The sequence below is a fragment of the Arabidopsis lyrata genome (genome assembly GCF_000004255.2).
Source record: "Arabidopsis lyrata subsp. lyrata unplaced genomic scaffold ARALYscaffold_5, whole genome shotgun sequence".
Lineage (NCBI taxonomy): Eukaryota > Viridiplantae > Streptophyta > Magnoliopsida > Brassicales > Brassicaceae > Arabidopsis > Arabidopsis lyrata.
The window spans coordinates 4,458,285-4,476,282 of NW_003302551.1; the positions used below are offsets into that span (position 1 = coordinate 4,458,285).

Consider the following 17,998-nt stretch of genomic DNA (forward strand, 5'->3'; position numbering starts at 1 on the left):
TGATTCTGAAATTGAAAAACATTCGCTTTCGTGATTACTGCTTTCGTGATTCTGAAATTGAAACACATTCGCTTTAACTTTTTCCAATACTTTGCTTCAATTTTAAACATGTTATCTTTATTTTGAAATTTGAAAATATTTATTTTTTCCGTTTGGAAGAAGTTAAGAAGAAAATTTATGCAAGGTCAGGAGAAGTAGAAAAGTTTAGATGAAAGCATTTGTTTAAGGAAAAATTGGATATAAAAGACAAATAATTAAACTATTGTCCATCTATGCATTCTATATTCAAATATCACATATTCCTAATCTACCCTTTGTAATTGATTTAACCAATTTTTCAAATAAAAATCAGAACAGTTTGTAGAAAAATGATAAAGAAGTCATGAGGATACTTATAAAATCGAAAATATATCGTTTTTGTTACTGTTTTGGATGAATAAAATATGATCTACGAAGTTTAGACTACGCCTTCTGAATTTAGAATGTGTATTCTATACATTGTACATGTTCTATAAAATTTAGATAATGTATTCTATGCATTCTACATGTTCTAGAAAATTTAGAACGCATTTCTATTCTACGGTATTTAGAATGTTAATTTCTACGAAATTTAGAATACATATTCTATACTTTGCTCTTTCTTCTAAAAATATTAGAATATATTTTTCTAACATTTACCCATGTTCTATAATTATTAGAAAACACATTCTTATATTTTTCTATATATTCTATTACAAATAGAAATCAAATTCTATGTAATTTAGATTTTTTTTTTTTAAAGGAAAATAAATTATAAAATAAGGAAATCAAATATAAAAAATTAAGATTACGAAATTACACAACTTTTTCATGGAAAATACGTAATATGAGTGAAATTTGACTAACATAAAAGTAAATTGACAAATACAAAATATAAAATACGTAATATGACCAAACTCAATTATAAACTAACAAAGTACCACATTTGTGGAAAAGTTTTACTTACTATAGGCGTAATATTTGAAAGTGACTAACATAAAAGTAAATTGACAAATAAAAAAGTTGCATAAATCAATGTGTGTCTGTTTCTCACTCAATTTTTATTATATTAGAATCTAGCTATGGAGGTTCAAACATTGCCATTCGGTCAATCAATAAAGGAGCAGATCCCATAGATCAACTAAAGGCTTTGACGTGTATGTATATGTTGACATCGTCCAACATATCCATGGACAGTCCCAAAAGAAAAAATCGAAGAAGAAGTTGCCGTAAAAAAAATCAAAGAAGAAGATGCCGTAAAAAAAGAATTAGAGTGGAAGAAGATATAGAATTATCTACGATAAAAAAAAAATTAGAAAGTAATCAAATGTTATTTTTGTCCTATATTTTCTCCAAATCATTTTTAGAAAGAAATCTACTTAATTTTGGAATTTTATAGTTTAACAAGATTTAAAAAAAAAAACCTAGGGATAAAATAGGATTTTAATTATATCAAAGCATATATGACCAATATTAAAACATATATGATCAATTAGGAATATAGAATGCATAGATAGACAATAATTTAATTATTTATTCTTTATATCCAATTTTCCCGTTGTTTAATGGAATCAAATTTGTTCACGATTTGTTGACAGTTTTTGTGGTGTTCTTAAACAGATTGGCCTTTTGTTCAATTCATAATTCCTGATTAATGTTGATGTTGAGAACAAAGTGATGAAATCAGATTCTTCTCTCTTACTTAGAACAACCAAAAATACTAGAAAATAATAATAAAACCTTATGCGAAGTCATGCAAGAATTATGTCTAAACCATTCTCACTGTGTTGGGAATTCGATGCAGCCATTGTGGGAGAACGACCAAGCGAAGGTATAATCCTCGGGTGATGTTATCTTCCAACTTACTCTCGAGCACAAACTTTCCATTGTTCAAGTTAATAGAAATAAAACTTCGGTGCTTCTTGCTCCAAAAGTAGACTGTTTTAGCATCAAAAGGGTTAATCGCCAACGGAAAATACTCGACACGAGTTTCAATAAAAGGAGTGGCGATTTCAAATACTAGTTGCCATTCTCCGTTCTCTAGCCTCCATACAAATAGCTTATCCTCTAGACTTCCATCATCTTTAGTTACAGAGATTATGTTCATATACATGATAGATCCTTGCCAAGTTGAGAAAGATCTATTCGGCCGATGTTGTCCGAAATCTGGGAAAGAAGTCACACGGCATTGAACAGAACTCGTACCAGTGGCGTATAAATTGAAGGATACGACAACATCTTCACCGTGACTAGTGGTGGCGATCAAGTGAATACTGCCGTGCAAGCAAATGGTAGATCGTAAATCAATACACGACACAGACAAATCGACAGTGTTGAGACTCCACAAGCCTGTCTTAGATGAATATATCAGCAAGCTTTTGTGCGTATCAAACAAAACAACTTTGTAATCCAAAAGAAAGCCATTCTCACTTCGTGTGGCAATTCCCAAGGGATAGAAATATTCACTACGATGAGCATGATGAGAAGGGATTTCTACGCATTCTTGTGAAACTGGATTAGCCACGTACAAGGATCGGTTCTTCATGTTGAAAAATAATTCACTGATCAAAATTAATCCAACATCAGTACTGTGAGCCCATACTTTGTATTTGTTTCTCAAAGTCTCAAACTTCTTGGTTACGAAAGAAGAGATGTAAGAGCCGAGAGATCGTTCGAGTCCCCAAGTGTTGCATTCGTAGTTAGCTATGACTTCTTTATCAAAACAGCAAGACAAGAGAGACCATGATGAAGAATGCGACGTTTGGTGCATAGACAGAAACAAGTCACGGAAATATGGAGACTCCACGATCGATTCCCATTGCTTGCAAACAAGTTTGAAAGTTGTGAAAATCTTTATTGGTAATTTGGCGAATATAATTGCCAATATATCCTCTGGTAAGGAATTCATACCTTCTTATCTCTCTGTTTCAGTAGGATTGGGATTTACTCTTTTATAAGGGAATGAATCGGGTTCTCGGGTCAAGATGAGTTAATTGGGTTTTGAATTGGGAAACACTAAATAAAAGTTAAATTATTGAAGAAAATAAGAAATTTCTAATTATATAAAGTTTAGTTTTTAAAGTTAGTAACTCATAAGATCGTGACACAACTTCAGTATTGATAAAATTTTGACATGTGTAAAAGAAAATCTTATTTAAATTAAAAAGAAAATCATACAATAAATTAGAAATCCTAAAAATGAAAGGATTATAATTACTTTTATTAAAAAGTTATATAAAATTGACAAAAAGGTATATATGATAAGATATATAGTAAATAACTAATCCTTAAAATATATAGTATTAATAAAGAAAAGTATACACAAAAATAAAATTAAAGAATATTATCTTACTATATAATTGTTGATGTTTAAAAGTTAGTAATTATTTAACATGATTGCTATATGTGTCAGTAAATTGATGAGATTTGTTTACATGTAATGAGATTTTGATACATGTAAAAAACTTCTCTCAATTAGATTTTGACACATACTAACACAAAAATGAAACCTACAGATCTTTAACATAAACAAAACATATGTATTAAAGTATATAATTTAAATTTATATAATTTAATAAAAATTTATTAAAATGGAAAAACATATTAGGAAGGCAAAATGTAAAAAAATAATTAAAATTACTTTTTTAAAAATATATTAAGAGAACCCATATATTAAAATGAAATTGAACATAAAAATAAAAATATGTAAAGTAAAAAAAATCTTCATATATAATGTATGATATTTCAAAGTTAGTAATCAACATGATCTTACATGCCTTGAATAATCAAAGATTTGTGTTTCATTTTGTTATAAGTATCTATTTTATTTAAAATTAATTTGTGTTTTCTAGATTTTTTTATTTTGATTTTTACTTTCATATTTTAGTTATATAAAATTTATCATATATCATCGTACTAATAATTTTAGATTGCTACATGTGTCATGATTAAATTTAAATTTTACATTATATATTCCAATTTGATTTTCTAATAAAAAATATGTGTTCATTTAAAATAAATTTTTATGTTGATTTTGAATTTCCTTTTTCAGTTACTAGGTAAGATCAATATATGCTTTTTCTTTTTCTAATATTTATAATTTAATGGTATATTTTTAGATTGTTTATTTTAATTTCTATTTTCATCTTTGAATTATCTATGACTCGTCTATCATTGTGTTTATAATTTTTTTTAATTAGGTCAAATTAGTTTCTATTAATTTTTCAACCTTTATCGATTGGTCATAGATGCATTCTATTCAAATCGATTTTTTTAATCTATTTTAGTTTTCTTATAAATACATCAAAAGATTATTGCTACATGATCTATTTTTCATTCGGAATATTTTATGAGTCCAAAAATTTAGTGGTTAAAGAAACTATGCAAAAGTGAAAATAAGCTTAATGTGTTCATGGATACATATTGCAGGTAGTGATAAAAAACATATTTCAAGAGTAAAATATGATTGAATGTAAAACACATTTTTAGTTGTAAAGTAGAGTTGTAAATAGATTTAAATAAGTTGACCGAATTGTTTGTATGAAAAATATTCTCTCCAGTGGCAAGGATTAAGTTTACGTTTATGTTGACTAGCCTGAAGGTATTGTGGTTCAAGCAAAAAAAGGTTCTTGAGTTGTATTGTGGGTACAACAGATTTGGTATGTGGTAAAACAGAGTCGTTAGAGACCTAGTGACTGAAGGTTAAGTTGTCTTGGAGTATTGTAGCACAAACGAGTAGAGTATTGATGTTCTGACAAAGATATTGTTGAAGAAAAATTTTGATTTCTTCAAGAGTAAGCTTGGAGTATGCAAGTTTGAATCAAGGGAGAGTGTGGAAAACGGATTCAAACATGAGTAAACATGGGAGTTAAGTGTGTTAAATGCATATTTGTCAGTTTTGGTTTTCATATTAATTTGGGGCTTTCAATTTTATGTTTAATTGTAGGAGATAAATGAGTCCATGTGGTTTAATGGGTGGAGTTACGTTTTATTTCTATATATTAATGTAGTCTCATTTGTGAGAAATCATTAGAGACATGAAAAAGTTACAACAGAGTAAATTATCATTCAGAAAAAGTGTTTTTTTCTCTGTTTAAAATCTATGTTCGACACATCTGTTATAATAATACTGTGGTATCACACCTCTCTTCTATCATCTTTGTTTCTAACACTTCCATATTTTCATGAAGACTGTAATTCTAAGAACTGAAATGTTTATAGATGTTTTATATAATATAGTCTTTGTTTGTTTATGAGGTATATATATAAATATTTGCACGCAAGCCGTAAATCATTCACCATTAAGGCAGCAAATATACTTATAGATTTCAAGTTTGAAGCTAAGGTTTGACAAAATCTTTATTAGATATAATTTTTTTTTTTTGTTAAAAGGTATGCAATTTTGATAAATAAGTGTCTAATGGGCTATTTTCGGATATAAGCCCATTCAAAATCTCTAACGCCCAACCCACAAACAACAATCCATTAACAAAATATTTATGAAGTGTTTTTGTAATTTGTCACTGAAGCTCTTCTTTTATCTTTCAGGTTGCTGGTTTTGGTCTTGCCAAGATTGCTTCTAATTCAAACACTCGTGTATCTGTTCGAAATTGAGTCCATGATTAAATGTTACGAAAGGGTGTGTCAGTGTCATGTGTGTAAGAGTTGTGACTTGTTGGATAAGACACAACTGTTACGAACAGTTATTTACGGTTTTGTTATGTAGAAAACTATATAAGTGCAAGTGTTGTCCTAATGTAAACTTGTCGAGTAAATAAAACAGTTTTTCTCCATCTCTCGTCCAACTCTATTTTTTCCTTCTCTTAACATTTCAACAGTATCTACACCCGTGATGGGAACCTGTGGGTAAAGACCATACTGAATCTACTAGTTATGTATATTTATAAAGTTTGCTTAATGTATGTGATCCTTGTCATTATTCAAATTCTGAAACTTTTGGTTTTGGAATTTTAGGTATTTGGCTCCAAAATACACTGCAAGCGGAAAACTCACAGTTTTCTCATTTTGTGTTGTAATAATCGGGAGGCGCCCTGTTGATGCAAACAATGTCTATGTAGATGGCGGCTTAGTTGACTAGGCACTTATTGTGACTGCAGATAATCTAAACTTATGATATTTTACAATTTAACTATTGAGTGAAGCATAAGCTATGTGTGATTGATGGTGGAACAGGCACCGCCTTGCTTAACCGAGCATCTGAGGAAGGAGTTTTCAGGGTTTGGCTGAATCAAAGATGGGTAATGAGTATGAAAGAGAGGAGATGGCTCGCATGGTTGCTTGTGCTGCAGCTTGCGTTCGCCATTCAGCTCGCCGCAGACCTCGCATAAGCCAGGTAACTTAATTTGACCCCAATCATCCTTTTTATCTATGGAAGAGCATTCAGTTTGGGTTCTCGCATTATTTGGGTCGTTTCTTGAGAACAATGACCTTGTCTTGCAAAGTTGCAATCATATTCTCAAGGGCTTTGATAAATCTTATAACACTTGAGATTTGGTTGATGTATGGTTACTTGTGTAAGTTAACAAGGAATCGTGATATCTGATTTGTACCTTTCTGAACAAAATTAGAAACTTAACTGTAGAGAAAAACTTCAAAGTTGTTGACACATAATTCTTCTCTCTTATTGAGAAAAAAAACAAAAGTACTGGAAATAAACCAAACTCCTTACTCTTACGTAAAGAACTAAGAGTTATAAAAAATAAAAAACATACTCAAAGAAACAAGTGAAGTAAAGCAGATATTATGTCTAAACAATCCTCATCGTGTTGGGAATTCGATACAGCCATTGTGGGAGAACAACCGAGTGAAAAAATAATCCTGGGTTGATGCTAGAAAGCAACTTGGTCTCAAACACAAACTTTCCATTGTGTAAGTTAATAGAAAGCAAAGTTTGGTGCTTCATGCTCCAAAAGTAGACTGTTTTGGCATCAAAAGGGTTTGTTCCCAACTGAATGTACTCGAAACCGGTATCAATAAAAGGAGGGGTGATTTCAGATACAAGTTGCCATTCTCCGCTATTTAGCCTCCATACACATAGCTTATCCTCATCAACTTTGATTATGTTCATATACATGAGAGATCCTTGACAAGTTGAGAAAGATCTATTGAATTTGGGATGTTGTCCGAAATCAGGGAAAGAAGTCACACGGCATTGAACAGAGCTCGTACCAGTGGCGTATAAATCGATGGATACAACAACATCTACACTGTGACTAGTGCTGGCGATCCAATGAATACTCCCGTGCAAGCTAATGGGAGATTGTGTATACAAAGCTAAAGGATAAGAATCCACAGTGTTGAGACTCCACAAGCCTGTATGTGATGAATATATCAGCAATCTCAAGTCCTCGTCAAACAGAACAACTCTGTAATCCAAAAGAATGCCATTCTCAGTTCGTGTGGCAATTCCCAAGGGACAGGAGACTTCCTTGAGATGAGCATGAGACGGGATCTCTACGCATTCCTGTGAAACTGGATTAGCCACGTACAATGATCGGTTCGTCACCCAGATAGGGAGTTCACTGATCAAAATCAATCCGACGTCGTTGTAAGCCCATACAATGTATTTGTTTTTTTCAGTCTCAAACATCTTGGTTAGGAAAGACGAGATGTAAGAGCCTAGAGATTGTTCGAGTCCCCAAGTGTTGCATCCGTAGTGAGCTACGACTTCTTCTCCATCTTTCCCAGACATGAGCGACCATGATGACGTATGTGAGTTTTGGTGCATAGACCGAAACAAGTCACGGAAATATGGAGACTCACGATCGATTCCCATTGCTTACAAACAATTTTAAAAGTTGTGAAAATCTTTATTGGTAATTTGGCGAGTATAATGGCCAATAGATCCTCTGGAAAGGAATTCATAGCTTCCTATCTCTCTGTTCAACGAGATTAGGGTTTTTTTTTAGTGCTTGTTTGTGTTAGGATTAGGGTTTACTCTTTTATAGAACGAATCCGGTTCTTGGGTAGTCAAGACAAATTAATCGGGTTGGGTATAGATTTTGTTTCCTAATTCTTGGTTTGCTTCATCTCAGTTCTCATTCTTAAATAACTTTTTTTTTTTTTTTTTTTTTTTTACCAAGTGTCGTTAGCTCAACTGGTAAAGATCTTAGGCGAACCTTAGAGCTCGCTGGTTCGAGTGATGCTTGCGACGAAACTAATATTACATGCTGTAGTTTCGGGTCTGGGGGGATTTCGGGCTTTAGCCCAGAACCTCCTGGTATTCAAAAAAAAAAAAAAAAAATTTTACAACTGTGGACTGAGTTTTGCGATATGTTGAGATTGTTTCAAAGCATTAATTTGGAACTTTGAAGGAAAGAGATAACTCGAGAGGCATTGTGTTGTGAACGCTGTTATTGAAGAAGAGAGAAGGAAATTCATACTCTCTCTTTCAAAAAAGAGTAGACTCCACAAATAGAGGTGTGATTTCTGGTTGATTAAAAGTGTGATTTGCTGATTACAAATGGTCGAGTTTTAAGATTTCTCCACAAACAAAAGCTTTCCAAGTTAGAAGAAGCCTACCAAAGAATTAATCTACAAAACGACATAACAAAAAACACTCAAAAGAAAACTAAGCATCATTCTACAACTTCTTTCTCTTGCATTAGGAACTAACAGTAATTAGCAAAAATAAAGAATAAATAAAGTCTTACAAATATTACATCTAAATTAAACTCTCCTTACCATGCTCGGGAACGGATGCATCCACTGTGGGAGAACGAACGAGGCAAAATTTGATTCTAAGATGTATTTCATATCTCTCGGGCAATCAACGGAATTCAGAATGCGACCCTCGCTGCTACGTTCCATATCCTTGTGGAGCACAAAGTCTCCATTGTGTAAGTTGATAGATAACAAACATTTGTGACTCCAAAGGTAGACTGTTTTAGCATCAAAAGGGTTTATTCCCAACGGAATATAATCGAAACCGGTCTTAATAGAATCCAATGAGATTTCGGATACTAGTCGCCATTGCCAGCTTTCTAGCCTCCATACACATAACTTATCCTCTAAATTTCCATCAACTTTTGGTATAGAGAATATATTCATATACATGAGATATCCTTGAGAAGTTGTGCAAGTTCTTCTGAATTTAGGAACTTTATCTAAATCAGGAAATTGCGTAGCACGACATCGATCAGACCGGCTATCAATAGCGTAGAAGTTGATGGATACAACGAAATCTTGATAGTTGGAACCGTGAGCTAGCCAGTGAAGACTTCCGTTCAAGCTAATAGGATTGTTAAACTCCTGAGATATATAAGTGAAAGGAAAATTGGCACTGTTGAGACTCCACAAGCACTACAAGAAAACATGAGATTAGCGACTTAATTCGGCGACTAATTTTGCAGTCGCTACATCTAGTGACCGTTTAGCTACGTTTTGGCGACTAAATATGAACCAAAATACGATAGTCGCTAATTAGTATCTAATATGAGACTGATTTATATTGTCGTTATATAGTCGCTAAATATGGCGACGGATTAGTTACCGAATATTTAGTCGCCAACTGGAGCGACTCAGTGGCTACGAATTAGCGACTGCGTAATTCTAGTTGGACATTCAAACTGGGCCAAGAAGCCCAATGACCCAGTATATATTTCGTTTTTCCTTCGCAGAAAACCCTAATCCTCTTTTCCTCTTCACTGAAGAACCCTAATTCCCCATCAATTCTTCTCTAAATCCTATCAATCCTTCATCTTCTTAATCCTTTTTTGTATCTCTCTCGATGGCTCCTCGTGGTGGAAAAAGTAAGAGAGGAAGAGGAGGAGGAGGAAGGGCTCCGAAGGTTTCCCCAAATCGACCTGTCGCCAATCGACCCACTGCTTCTGGGACGTCAAATCGAAGACCCAGTACTCTTCCTAGCCAGTATACCTTCACTCCGGCGAATCCTGAAGCCCCAGAGACTCAGCAAAGTCCGGTAAATCCTGTAGCCCTAGAGTCTCAGCCTCCGACTCATAGAGACTATCCTCCTCCGACGCAGCTGTTCCAGTCCGGCGATGATTCTCCTCGAGGCTCTGGGTCGCATCCATTTCGGGAATCTGGATCTACTCAAGTTCGAGGGTCTGGATCTGTTCAAGGACGAGGCTCTGTAGGATCTATTCATCGTCTAGCTTCTCGGTCGAATCAACCTCCTGCGCCGGTTCAACCTCCTGCGCCGGTTCAATCTCCAGCGTCGACTCAGCCTGCAGCGTCGAATCGACAAATACCATCTCGTCAACAAAGACCTTCTCCTCAACCTCGAGCCTCTGTATCGCATCATAGTTCTCAGGCTCAAAACTCACACGAGGAATCTGAAGATGAGGAAGCTGATGGTGAATCTGAAGAAGATGTGTTGAGGGATTCAACACTCCCAGAAGATGTCCTCGCGGATTTACATGCTTCACTTCTCATCCCAGGCCGTGAGAATTTCACCACCGTCATCTCTCCCAACCTCGAGCCTGGAACCACTTGGTAAACATTTTCAATTTTGATTGTATATAGGTCTGATTGTATAGAGATTAGGTAAATAGGTTAGCTTGTATATAGGTTAGGTTTGTATTTGAGTAAAAAGTTAGAGTCTGCTTGTATATAGATTAGGTGTGTATTTGAGTTTAGAGTTAGAGTCTTTGATACTTATGTAGAGTCTTCTTATTGGTCTACATGTTTTGGTCTTATGGTCTGCATGTTTTGGTCTTATGGTCTGTTAGGTTTGCTTGTTAAGAGTTAGTTTATATATTGGTCTGCTTGTATATAGATTAGGTTTGTATTTGAGTTACAAGTTAGAGTCTGCTTATAGTCTGTTAGTGTATAGATTATGTTTGTATTGGTCTGCTTGTATAGTTTGAGTTAGAGTCTGTTAGTATATAGATTATGTTTTGTATTGGTCTGCTTGTATAGTTTGAGTTAGAGTCTGTTAGTATTAGCTTTATTGGTCTGCTTGTATAACTTAAGTAGAGTCTGCTTGTATAATTTTAATTTTGATTGTATATAGGTCTGATTGATATAGATTAGGTAAATAGGTTAGCTTGGTAAACATTTTCAATACTTAAGTAGAGTCTTCTTATTGGTCTGCATGTTTTGGTCTTATAGTCTGTTAGGTTTGCTTGTATATAGGTCTGCTTGTTAAGAGTTAGTTTATATATTGGTCTGCTTGTATAGTTTGAGTTAGAGTCTGTTAGTATATAGTATTAGCTTTATTGGTCTGCTTGTATAACTTAAGTAGAGTCTGGTTGTATAATTTGAGTTTGAGTATGTTTGTATTTGATTAGGTCTACTTGTTTATAGATTATGGATGGTATCAAAGCTAACTGGTTTATTTGATTGTAGGTTTGGTAAGGACAATGGAAAGCTAACCCGGAAGATCACTAAATGTTTCACAAACAAGTTTGATGGGCCATATTACAATTGGAGCTGTGTTCCTACTGGTAGAAGAGAAAGATACTTCCTCGAATTCGCGGTAAAATTCTGTCTCCTCTTATACTTATGTAATTACACTTTTGTTTTGTTTTTTGATCACTAACACCAAACTCTACTCTTGTTTTGTAGAAACTACACACCTGGCATCCCTCAGTGACAGGTGTTGTTGAAGCTAAATTCTACAAGATTTGTCAGGTGCGGATGAAAGACATGGTTAGCAAGGCATGTTCAAAACGAGAGAGGCCAAATTGGATCGAGAAAAAACTTTGGATAGAGATGTGTGCCTATTGGGACACTGAAGAAGCATTAGCAAAGAGTTCAACCACATCAGCAGCTAGGATGTCTGACCGTAATGGTCTTGGTCCTCACAAGCATGTTGCTGGTCCAAAGTCGTTTTTACAAATAGAGCAAGAGATGGTACATTCTGACCTATTTACTTTGTTTTAGTTTTAGATTACTTAGACCTATATATTTACTTTGTTCAGGAAGTTGAATTGGGAAGACCTCCTACTATTGGTGAAGTTTTCATCAGGACTCATACCAAGAAGGATGGGACTTTTGTGGATAGGAAGGCGCAGGAAGTCCATGAAACATATCTCAAGAACAAGGCAGCTAAGTTGGCTGCCCTTCAAGAGAATGATGAACAAGCAGATGGGACTTCGCGACGATCTGAGCTATCTCAAGAGGAGGATGATGAGATCTTCCTTCAGGTAAATAGTCTGTTATTTATGGTTGCTTTTGTTATGCAGTCTAACTGTGTAATACTCTTTCTTTTGGTATGCAGTCTACTATCACAAACGACAGAGGAGAATACTTTGGTGTTGGCAGCCTCGGGGTTTACATCAACGGGAAGCGCAAGTACCCAGGAAGCAGTTCTTCTTTCACAACACTCCAATCACAGCTTGAGGATGCTAACCGGAAGATAGAGGAACAAGCAGCGCTCCAAGCAGAACGTGAAGCAGAGGCTTTGCGGGTCGCAGCTGAGCAAGCAGCTGAGATCAAGCATTTGGCGATGGTGAAGAAGTATTTGAGCGAGACTGACCCAAAGTTTATGGACTTCCTCAAGTCTCAATCTGCTGCCACTGATACCACTACTGCTGCCACGACTGCTGCCACTGCTGCTGCCACGACTGCTGCCACTGCTGCTGCCACGACTGCTGCTAGTACTGCTGCTATTCCTACTGCTCAACAACCATAGGTCCCTCCTTCTCTAAACTTTCCCTCCTTCTCTGAACTTGAAAACATTTGTGTTGCTTTGAAAACTTGTGTAAGTTGTTTGGTTACTTGAACTTGGTTCTTATGTTTATAATGTATGTTTATGTTGTGTTTTATTTTACAATGTTCTTATGTTTTAAATAGAAGTCTTTTTGCTTATAAATTGGTAATAACAATCAAATTAGCAACAATTTATTCTTCCAAAATTAGCATTCTAAGTCGATAATAATCAGTCGCAAAGTAGTATCAATTCAGTTACCAAAACATTTAGAAATAGTCGCCATGTAGTGACATATCAGTCGCTAGATTCGTCACAAAACAGTCGCCAAAAGAGTCGCAAACTTAGCGACTGTATGACGACTGAATAGCGACTGCAAATAATGGTCGCCTATTAGTCGCCAAATAGCGACTGTTATGCGACATATTAATTTAGCGACGCAAGGTTCAGCGACTACGTGTTTTAGTCGCCAAACAGTCGTAATTATGTATTTAGCGACGATTTTGTTACTATTAGTGTAGTCGCTAAATCCATGTTTTCTTGTAGTGAAGCCTGTCTCAGATGAATATATGAGGAAAGTGAAGTTAGGTTTCAACAGAACAACTTTGTAACCTAAAACGACGCCGTTCTCAACTCTTGTGGCTATTCCCAAAATCCATAAACGTTCCTGTTTCTGTGAAGCTAAAGGAAGAATCTCAACGCATTGCCTAGAAACAGGATTAGCAACGTAGAAAGATTGATTCGACACTCGATGAATCAATATCAATCCAACATCCGTGTAAGACACGACTCTAGCTTCATTATAGTTCTCGAATTTGTTGGTTAGGAAAGAAGAAATGTAAGAACCGAGAGAATGTTTAAGATTCCAGTTGTCTGATCCATAGTGAGACATGATCTCTGTCTCACAACCTCTACACATGAGTGACCATGAAGAAGATTGAGAGTTTTGGTGTAGAGATTGGAAAAGGTCTCGGAAACACCGAGACTCAATGATTGATTTCCATATCTTGCAAACCAATTTTGGAGTGGTGATGATGCTTTTTAGTGGTAATCTCGCAAGTATAAGCTCCCATAGATCCTCTGTAAGCAAATCCATGTCCTTCTTTATCTGTCTCTCCATCAAATGGGAATAGGTTTTTTTTTTGGTGTGTGTGCTCGATTAGGGTTTCACTCGATTTTGTGTATATAGGGATTTGGGAACGAGACACTTTTTTTTATTTGCTCAAATGTAATTCACACATTACACATTTATTAACTATTCAAGGGAAAAAGTCAATAAAATCCCCAATTTTCTAGCCCCGGCCGGAATAAAACTTTTCTATTAACCACAAAATCTCCAATTTTTTAACTAAATCATTTTAGTTTCAACTTTAGTCAACTTATTAATCAACTTCACATTTAACATTTTAACTTAACAAATGCTAAAAATACCGGTTCAGTACTCAAAATTGAATATCAATCCCCTTTATACGACATGAAAACAGAAAATAAACTACCATCAATCAGCCAAAAAAGGAAAAAGCAAGTTTATAAAGAGTCTTGGTAACATGTATAAAACTTTTGTCACAATGTTGAAGAAAACGTGTTAATCAAGGGATCCTTTGCAGCCATATAATGAGAACGAAGGTAGAAAAATATGATGCAGACTAGGATTCAACCCGCGGTATACTGCGGGTGTTGGTTTTTATTTCGGTTTTCGTTTTATATATTTAAAAATGTATAAGTGATTATTTTAACACAGTATATATGTTTTTGTGGTTGATTAATTATTAATTAGGAGTAGCCATTTTAAGTTGGTATGATAAAAGTGTTAAAACTTACATGTGTTTTATTTGTGTTAAATTATGAGTCTATAGTAAAAGTATTGAACAAATGTTAAAAATAAAAGCTGAAATGTTTGATATTGTAATTGTTGTAATACTGTAAAAAATTGCATTGATTTTGTTAATAAACAATCAATGGTGTAATAAAATCATGGTACGGCCTCTAGGGAATGATTTGGAGCCATCTTTGCATATGATAAATCTGAGTCGAAATACTTACTCTGCCTCACAAAGAACTACCTCAAGATTTTTAAACTTTGTTAAGATATGGCTTACATTGCGGAAAACAAACTGGAACATTGATACATGAATTCAAAATCTCAAATTGAAAACCTGCAACTACTCAAAGTCTCAAACATTGATAAGAAAAAACTGCAACTCATTAAAAACTTTGCAACTCATGAAACCTACAACTCAACATCCATCTTCATTATCCTTAATTTAATGGAAAGAAGGTAGTGCTTCATATTCTTAAACCAAACCTTGCGGAAACCTGCAATTTCTCAAACCAATACCTGCAATCTATAACTCAAAAAATCAAAAACTGCAATTTTTCAAACCAAAATCTGCAAACTCATTCACCAAAACCTACAATTAAGAAGAAAATATAAAGCGGAGTAGTTTCTCAAAGAAAAGAGATTTGGATTTAAAAAAAAAAACAAATTCGGAAGTATCTCATATACTTTTTTTCGTGTAAAAGAGGAAGAACAAAACATTATTGATGATATTAGGGACACTGATGGACACAGTAACAATCCTTTAAGCTTGGGATAGTTGTGCACATGCCAGTAGTAAGCAGCTAGCCATGCGTATTATCCGCAATACATGCATACAAAAAAAAAAGAGCAGTTTATATCATTTATTTTGAATATTTGTATTACTTTTAAGTGATGCAAAAGAATTTTACATCACTTAAATAAGCAGCCAACCATGCGTATTATCCGCAATACATGCATACAAAAAAAAAAAGACCAGTTTATATCATTTATTTTGAATATTTGTATTACTTTTAAGTGATGCAAAAGAATTTTACATCACTTAAATCACACAAGAGAACTTTTTACCATTTAATAGTTAAGCGGGTATAGACTCCACTCCAGAACTAACTCTTAAAACTTTAACCTCTTCTTCCCAAATCAACAATACATAGAATCAAATCCCTTCAGCTAAACAAAGCAATTTTTCCTCTATAAAAATATCAAAGAGGATATGACACAAAGAGAAACATTGCAAGCTCTACGACAATCTCAAAGCCCGTAACGTATATTGAACAAAAGCAAAAACGATTGCAAGAGTTAAGTCACCTTTCTCGATCGTATGCGACTGATGAATTCTGATTTGATGATGAGCGTGGTTTAACCCCAAAAAATTGTTTAGAAACCCTAAATCCAATAGTATGTAGTGGTTAGTTTATATTAAAATAATTATTTCTAAACACAATTAATTCCCGCTTGGAGAGCTCACGTTGTTGTTTCTCCAGAATTGGCTCACATGCCTTGGCCACACTGGCTCGGCTCCGCAACCATTGTGGAAGATGTAGTCTTTTCCACAATAATAGGAGCTGCAACTGAACCATATTTAGCAGCTGTCTTTTTGTTTACAGAATCAATGTCTTCTTTCTTAGCTCTAAAGAAAAGATAACCTGCAAACGAATAAGGCAAAGAACCATCAGTATTTGAGATGAAAGTCTCTGTGAAACTCCTCTACACTTCTTTAGTTGGAGTATTAAACCACTAAAGCATAGATTTTTATCAAACTAAACAATATAAAACCAAGCTAATCACTCCCTTAATCGCAATCTTTAACAAAAAAAAAAAAGCACAGCTTTATTACACAAATCCCTAATTTTGGTTGGAACTGACCTGTACTTCTAGAGCATTAACATCAAGATGATCTGCAATTAAGAATCGGAACCGAGAGGATTTGAGATTAGTACAAGATCCAAGAATTCGATTCACCGGAAAACCAGAGAGTTTCCAAGCAACGTAAGTCAAAACATCGACATGATTAGAAACAATGATCAAGATAGAATCAGGAGAAGCTTTAGCGAGTCGAGGAAAGATACCCACATGACATGGTACCTTCCAGCAGCTGGAGGAAACTCCTACAGTCATATAACAATCACAAAGTAAAGTTAAATGAGGAAACTCTTCTACCATTGATTGACAATGAAGCGATCAGGAAGCACAAAGAAGAAAAAACTCACAATCAATAAAAAGGAAAACACGATAATCCAAATTCAAAAATAATTATTGTCTAACTCTGACAAAGGATCAAACTTCTTCTAAGCACATAACCAATAAAAGCCGACTCGTAATACGAACTAGAGATAATTGGGTGAGAAGTATCAGATCTGAGTCTAATTAAATTTTTGGTTTTATCTTTTTGATCACAAGACAATGATAATTTCAACCCCATTTTCTGCCTTCTTTACCCTCACTCGCCAGAATAGAGCGACCCAAACTTATCTTCATTTATCTTCATTTTTGTCTCATATTTTTTCTCTCTGAAAACCTTTCTCTTAGTCTCATCTTCTTCTCATCGAAAACTTGTTTTTGCTCCAACGAAGTACATGATTCCCGTTGTTGTCACTATTAAGCGCCGACTCAAAGCGTCTTCCTCTCTAATTTGGTAAGCCGAAGCGTAGAATTTACACAAAGTTTTGTTTCATGATATCTTTTATTTTTCCGATCTTACCACCCGTCGTTTCAATTGTTTTACTCTAATTTCGACTGGTGTTTTCCAATCTTAAACTCTATCTTTTCTGTTAGGCCTATCCGGATCTACTTGAATCTCTACTTATTTTACTTAGATCTACATATAGACACTCATAATTTCCCGTGGATCTCCATTTTTAACATGCATGTTGTCATCTCCCCTTCGTAGATCTAAATTTCTTGCAGAGGATGACTCCTACGGAGCTTCCTTCTTGTTTATTTGCCGAGAGAGAAGAACATGCCGATGATACAGAGCAGTTGGTGATAGAACTAAACCAGAATCCGACGATGAAGATGTGTTTCCTGTAATTTCTTTGAGATTAGATAAAGTGTGAGAATTGGATGTAAGAGATCAAGTATGTTAGACCTCTATGTGTTTATATAATGTCCATTCAGTTTTTGTCAAGCGACATTTATTTAGATATACAACTACATCCCTTTTTAATTTCTATAAACGGTTGTTATAGCTAGATAACTATATTTATAAATACATGAATACTTGGTTATGTACAACTACATATTCAATTAGTTTTACTTTGGTTGTTAACTATGTAGACATATATATTAAAATGTGTATGTCTAAGCAGATCTTATGTTGGACATGCACAGGTAGACCGTATAAGGGTCGGTTTAACTTGACAAGCATTTAATACATGTCAGTTCAATTGTATTTTTGTGTCAAAATTCAAACCCGCTTCTCCCACGCGCAAGACCAAAAGTGAGACTGGTTTTCTTGTAAATATTTTGAAATCTATATCCAATTGTATATTTTATTTGACCATTGTTCCCTACAAAAAGCCACTAATGTC

The 17,998-nt window shown here is 34.5% G+C and overlaps 4 protein-coding genes across 4 annotated transcripts; 1 reads left to right on the forward strand and 3 right to left on the reverse strand.

Moving 5' to 3' along the window:
* Positions 1-1,542: 1,542 nt before the first annotated feature.
* Positions 1,543-3,001, reverse strand: LOC9311510 (putative F-box protein At3g28280). Its single transcript, XM_002877048.2, has one exon. It carries the CDS (start codon positions 2,924-2,926, stop codon positions 1,787-1,789), a length of 1,140 nt encoding a protein of 379 aa, XP_002877094.1. The 5' UTR covers positions 2,927-3,001; the 3' UTR covers positions 1,543-1,786.
* Positions 3,002-6,502: 3,501 nt separating this feature from the next.
* Positions 6,503-7,866, reverse strand: LOC9311511 (putative F-box protein At3g28280). The gene has a single exon (XM_002877049.2). The coding sequence runs from the start codon at positions 7,811-7,813 to the stop codon at positions 6,785-6,787; it is 1,029 nt and encodes a 342-aa protein (XP_002877095.1). The 5' UTR covers positions 7,814-7,866; the 3' UTR covers positions 6,503-6,784.
* A 1,900-nt stretch (positions 7,867-9,766) lies between these two features.
* Positions 9,767-10,495, forward strand: LOC110228280 (mediator of RNA polymerase II transcription subunit 29-like). Its single transcript, XM_021025082.1, has one exon. The coding sequence runs from the start codon at positions 9,767-9,769 to the stop codon at positions 10,493-10,495; it is 729 nt and encodes a 242-aa protein (XP_020880741.1).
* Positions 10,496-16,008: 5,513 nt separating this feature from the next.
* LOC9313165 (L-lactate dehydrogenase A) lies at positions 16,009-16,792 on the reverse strand. Its single transcript, XM_021024034.1, has 2 exons — positions 16,335-16,792; positions 16,009-16,114 (listed from the first exon to the last, which is right to left on the reverse strand). The coding sequence occupies exons 1-2, from the start codon at positions 16,629-16,631 to the stop codon at positions 16,070-16,072; spliced, it is 342 nt and encodes a 113-aa protein (XP_020879693.1). The 5' UTR covers positions 16,632-16,792; the 3' UTR covers positions 16,009-16,069.
* Positions 16,793-17,998: the final 1,206 nt, after the last annotated feature.